A 5,958-nucleotide genomic window follows, 5' to 3' on the forward strand; every position below is an offset into this window, starting at 1 on the left:
TAGGCCTGTGAGCATATTGTCTGACATGAAAGCAGCTAACAAGGAGGTTTCAAGTTAACAACAGCTGTGGTATGTACTTATATATGTAACAATTCTATCAAATAGGTGCCCATAATATCACTGACCAAACTCCATGGAAAAAAATAAACTCCAGGTTCAGAGATATGGCACATATAGATACTTGGAGCCAGTTACAATCGATCCCCTGATTTTAATTTAAGAACAATCAATACATTACCCTAACAAGCTCTCACAAAATTGGGAGAGTATCTTCAGATGGAACTTGGTCAACCGACGAAAAAGAGGCAAGCAAATATTTCTTGTGCTTCGCTACTTCTGATTCATGAAGTTTGATTGAATGATAGCAGTTTATTTTTTGCCGGACATGTTGCGAAATCTTCTCAGGAATTACCCACAAAACCAGATAGCGTAAAACTATTGTTAGGATATCATGTTTGAGTCTCTCACCAAGAAAATGCTTGATCTAGCTTATACCTGGTAAAGATGGTCTCGTCAACCAGGCAATTAAGGTTGTTAATAGGCACAGCAATGAATCCTCATTTAAGAAGAAATAGATGCTCTAGAGAGGATGATAATGAAAAAAATGATGGCTTGAAAAAAACTAGCTCGAATATATCTAAGAATCCAATGAATTGCTGCAAGGTGAACGGACCGAGCGGCAGCCATGAAGACTTGGGAACAGCCAATGCAATATTCGTGCAAGAGATCGTTGGATAAACCAAATTGCCGGCCAACTTTCTGTGGTGCAAGTTCTTTACTTTCTTTACAACTTTATTTTAGAAAATTCTAATACCGAACATTTAGATTTATGAACTGAAGGATTATCTTAGTTGTCATACCTCTCTACTTATAGTCATATCTAGGTTTTGGATGAGTCCTGGGTGCTGCATCCTTAAGATAGATTTTGGACAAAGGTAATTATAACATGGTGGGAGTCCCTCCTTTTCTCGAAAAGTCAAAATGATATGTGTGCTTGGTCCACTCACAAATTTTAAACTTAGTAAATAAATGGGCAAGACTTGTAGAGTGGCTCCGAAGTTGCTTTCTTTTCACAGTTGCAAAATCTTAAAACTATTACCAAATCAAGTCTACTGTTGGAGAGAAGTGTGGTTGCTGCTTGCAGAAGAGCTTGGCATTGACAAGATTGATTAGCACCAACAAGTACATTTTGACAACAACCTTTATCCTCCACATCATCGTGATCGATCATGGTAGTAATTCACTCATATATGATACCATTAAAGCTTACATCAAATGCATTGGGATAGTTAATTTTTAAGTGAAAAAAAATTAGCAAAAATTAAGCAAAGAAATCAACAAAAATTATTGGGGACTTGGATAAAAGCTCCACGTCCGCAAGCTGTAGGAATTTTCTGAGGGATGGGATCGGATTCCCAGCTAGAAGGAGACCACTTCCCATGGGATATCACTCGTTATTTTCTTTGAGAGCTTTCAACATGCACCTTGTAAGTTTGGCCTCCGAAAAGAAGCTGATCTACCAGTTACATCTTGGTGGGGAGAAAAGAATATAAGAGAAAAAAAAAAATAAGAGAAAAAATTACTATTTTTTTTTAATTAAAAAATTTTTTTATGAAAGAAATAGAAAAGAAATGAGAGAAATCGAGGGAATATAAATTTTCTTAAATCCACCATCTTTTTCTCCTCCAAATTGAGTGAAATTAGAAAGAAAGAAATTGAGAGTTAGCAAATTTTTTATAATTTTTATTTTATTTTTTTAATAATAAAAAATAAAATTAATATTATATTTTAATTTTAAGATTTATTTCAAGCATTCCATTTAAGTCTTCCACCTATTGAGACTTCTATGAATGAAAAAAATCAATAAAAATTAAAAAAATGATGAAAAAAATTAAAAAATAAGATTTTCTTTTGATTACTTCTTTGAGTTTGTTGGGTTTTTGTTAAAGATATAATAGTAAAAAAAAATTATAATATTTTTTTTATTTTTCATTGAGGATGGAATTTTTTTTTTTTTCTTTTGAACTTTCAATCAAAAAATAAAATAAAATATTTTTATTTTTATTTATTTTTTTTTTTCTATCCTTCCCCAAACTTCGATCCAAGCATTAAACCGGGCTGAACTATTATTAACCATTGCAGTTCCACGGTTCGGCATCCAAACTCGATAGCCTCGTGCTGGACCGCGCAAAGTTTTGGTTCTCTCTCCGGTCTGGCTTTAAAATATATAATATTTGAACCCGATGCGATCCATACCGTGGCCCTCCTCCCCTACCGCCTCCGGTCCCTCTCAAACGGATCAAGAAGCCAAGGCTTTTTATTTTTTCCCGTTCGTCCTCGAAAACCCTAGAAGCCCCCATGGATCTTCTCCAAAGCTACGGGGACAAGAGCGACGAAGAAGACGGAGAAGAATCGCGACGAGAAGAAGGAGAAGAGAAGGGGAAAGGAGGAGGGGAGGCGGCCCCTGCCTCGCCGGACTCGGACTCCTCGTCGTCTCCTCCCCGAATCCTCCCGGCCAAGTCCGCCGCGCCACGGGTGGACGACACCGCCCTCGCCCTCGCCGCTGCTGGCACCTCCCGCTCTCTCCACCGCCCCATCGACCCGGCCCAGCACGCCGTGGCCTTCAACCCGACCTATGACCAGCTCTGGGCCCCGATCTATGGCCCCGCCCACCCCTTCGCCAAGGACGGCGTCCCCCAGGGCATGCGTAACCACAAGCTCGGCTTCGTCGAGGACGCCTCCGTGGAGCCCTTCCTCTTCGACGAGCAGTACAACACCTTCCACAAGTACGGCTACGCCGCCGACCCCTCCGGCATCGACTATGTCGGCGACCTCGACACCCTCCAGCGCAACCAGGCCCTCTCCGTCTACAACATCCCCCAGCAGGAGCAGAAGCGCCGCCGCATCCAGATGAAGGCCGCATCTGCTGAGGAAGACCCCGCCGCCGCCGCCGACCCCGACGTCGACAACCCCGCCTCCGAGGAGTGGGTCCTCAAGAACCGCAAGAGCCCGTGGGCAGGGAAGAAGGAGGTGGTCCAGGGTGAGCTTACGGAGGAGCAGAAGAAGTACGCCGAGGAGCATGCCGCGAAGAAGGCCGAGAAGGAGAGGGGCGGCGAAGGGAGAGGGGACAGGGCCGAGCACGTGGACAAGAGCACCTTCCATGGGAAGGAGGAGCACGATTACCAGGGCCGGTCGTGGCTTGCACCTCCGAAGGATGCCAAGGCCTCCAACGACCACTGCTACATCCCCAAGCGGTGGGTCCATACGTGGAGCGGCCACACCAAGGGCGTCGCCGCCATCCGGTTCTTCCCCAAGCATGGCCACCTCCTCCTCTCGGCGGGGATGGACTCAAAGGTCAAGATTTGGGATGTCTTCAATTCGGGCAAGTGCATGCGTACCTATATGGGCCACTCCAAGGCGGTCCGGGATATCTGCTTCTCCAACGATGGTACCAAATTCTTGAGCGCGGGGTATGACAAGCACATCAAGTATTGGGACACTGAGACTGGGAAGGTTATCTCGACGTTCTCCACTGGGAAAATCCCCTATGTTGTGAAGCTAAACCCCGACGAAGACAAGCAGAACATTCTTCTTGCAGGGATGAGTGATAAGAAAATAGTTCAGTGGGACATGAATTCTGGGGAGATCACACAAGAGTATGATCAACATCTTGGGGCTGTGAATACCATCACGTTTGTGGATAATAACCGGAGATTTGTTACTTCGAGTGACGACAAGTCCCTTCGTGTATGGGAGTTTGGGATTCCAGTGGTTATAAAGTATATAAGTGAGCCACACATGCATTCGATGCCATCAATTTCTCTTCATCCCAATTCAAATTGGCTGGCGGCACAGAGCTTGGATAATCAGATACTTATATATAGCACCAAGGAAAGGTTTCAGCTGAATAAGAAGAAGAGATTTGCAGGACACATTGTTGCAGGCTATGCTTGTCAGGTGAATTTTTCCCCAGATGGACGGTTTGTTATGTCAGGGGATGGAGAGGGGAAGTGCTGGTTTTGGGATTGGAAGAGTTGCAAAGTTTTCAGGACTCTAAAATGCCACGAGGGAGTGTGTATCGGGTGCGAGTGGCATCCATTGGAGCAGAGCAAGGTAGCAACTTGCGGATGGGATGGCATGATCAAATACTGGTAAGGCTTTTTTTTTTTTTTCCCCAAAAAAATGTTTTCATGCATTTTTATCTCTGTTATAGTGTGGTAACTGCATAATTTTTTATTATATTGGATGATAAATACGATGAGACCTAGTTAATTCTTTCATTTTTATTGCACTGTTTTCCATAGGCTAATTTCTGATGTGAGTAGTGGTTGTAATCTGACTGTGTCTTCAGCTGACTTGTAGATCATGCCATGTTAGTTGATAATATCATCTGTTGCATTTTGTGAACTTCTGAACTAGCTGCTGTAGAACTTTTCTCCATTCATGTTGTGAATGTGGCCTCCAGTTGTTTCTGTGTTAGAAAGACCTGGAATGGTCCTTTTTATTTTTGCCCCTTCTGTTAATGCAATGTGGCATTATTCAAAGGCAGGGAAGAAGGAATTGATGAAGGAATGCCAATACAGGAAACATAGAAATAACTTTAGAAAAGTCTAAGATATCTCACCTCAGTGCTCAGTAGCAGCCTCTGCAAAAAGGAGTGTTAAGAGAATACAAGTTTGGAAGTTTCCAAAAGTGGATGTGTTTGATGAGTTTATATTATTTGTGATCTTAAGCATATAGTTTGTACTCAAGCACATATATGCCATTATGAAACAAATATTTGGAGCGTGAGTAGTTATTGATAGAGATCCATCTGTCAATACATAGTTGATCTTTGCCTTTCATGCTTGTAATGATGTAGTGTTGGTGAAGTCAAGCTTTCCATTAGTTAGACTTCTATCAAGGTCTTTACCATTTGACAATGGCAGAACTGACCATGCTAAAATTTTGACCACTATTTGGCATGCCTGTTTCACTCAAATTTGGAAGCCTTTTTGTCCTTTCACTTCACAATCACCATATTCAGTGCCTTAACTTGTTCAATCTCTAGTTCTCAATAGGAGTGAATTGTACTTTGTGAATGTTCTCGCATTTCTAGAGGATGGTATCCTCATGAACAACCTTTGGTTGGAAAGTACTGCTACTTTGGAGTGGATAGCTAATTGCCCTTTCCTATACCAGCTTGGGACACGATTAACTGATGATTTCATAATGTTCTGATAGTTAGTTAATGACTTTCATATTCGAAAGATATAATTTGGAACAAAGATTAATGCGCATGATGAAATGCAAATTACAGCTAGCAGGTTGGCCTTAATATGGTTTCTATAGTTATATATTCTTGGATAGTTAAGTTGGAGGCAAGTAGTGTTTCGGGAACAATCATTCTTTATCTCAGCCTTATCTCACCTAGTATAAGGACAAACACCAATAACACATGTTTTTGTGTCCTCCTTAATTCAAAGATTTGTAAAGAGCCTAGGTACATGACCAGTCTTAAAGGTATTGCCTGAATTACTCTTGGCAGAGTTGATAAATAAAATTATTCAATACTTTATGTACTTTCTCGTCCTCTTAAACAACTCCTTGTTTAATGGGTTAATGGAGATGATACGGTTGTAGGCCTTTGTTTGTCCAACAACTGACATTCTTAAGAAACAAAAGGGAAAAAAATAAATAAACAGTGTTCTGTTGCTACTTGCTAGTATTAGCTAAGGGTATCATGGTTTTGTGTTGAGTTTGAAAGGATGTTTGGAGCTTCCATTTATGATAACGATAGGCCAGAGTCTCCATTTTAGGAAAGGTAGTCTTAGTTTTTATTCTTTTATGCATTGCCCTCAATAATAATGCTACAATTATAATCATGGGCATATGGGAAATGGGTGATAGATTGAGGTAGAGGAGGAATAAGAAGCATGATTTTTTATTGAAGAAATTAATGTAATGGTAATGTTGAAT

The 5,958-nt window shown here is 41.4% G+C and overlaps 1 protein-coding gene across 1 annotated transcript; it reads left to right on the forward strand.

Annotated features, from left to right (window-relative positions):
- Positions 1-2,249: 2,249 nt before the first annotated feature.
- On the forward strand, positions 2,250-4,155 carry LOC105059644 (uncharacterized). Its single transcript, XM_010943024.3, has one exon. It carries the CDS (start codon positions 2,359-2,361, stop codon positions 4,153-4,155), a length of 1,797 nt encoding a protein of 598 aa, XP_010941326.1. The 5' UTR covers positions 2,250-2,358.
- Positions 4,156-5,958: the final 1,803 nt, after the last annotated feature.

Source organism: Elaeis guineensis, chromosome 16 (genome assembly GCF_000442705.2).
Source record: "Elaeis guineensis isolate ETL-2024a chromosome 16, EG11, whole genome shotgun sequence".
NCBI classification, from domain to species: domain Eukaryota; kingdom Viridiplantae; phylum Streptophyta; class Magnoliopsida; order Arecales; family Arecaceae; genus Elaeis; species Elaeis guineensis.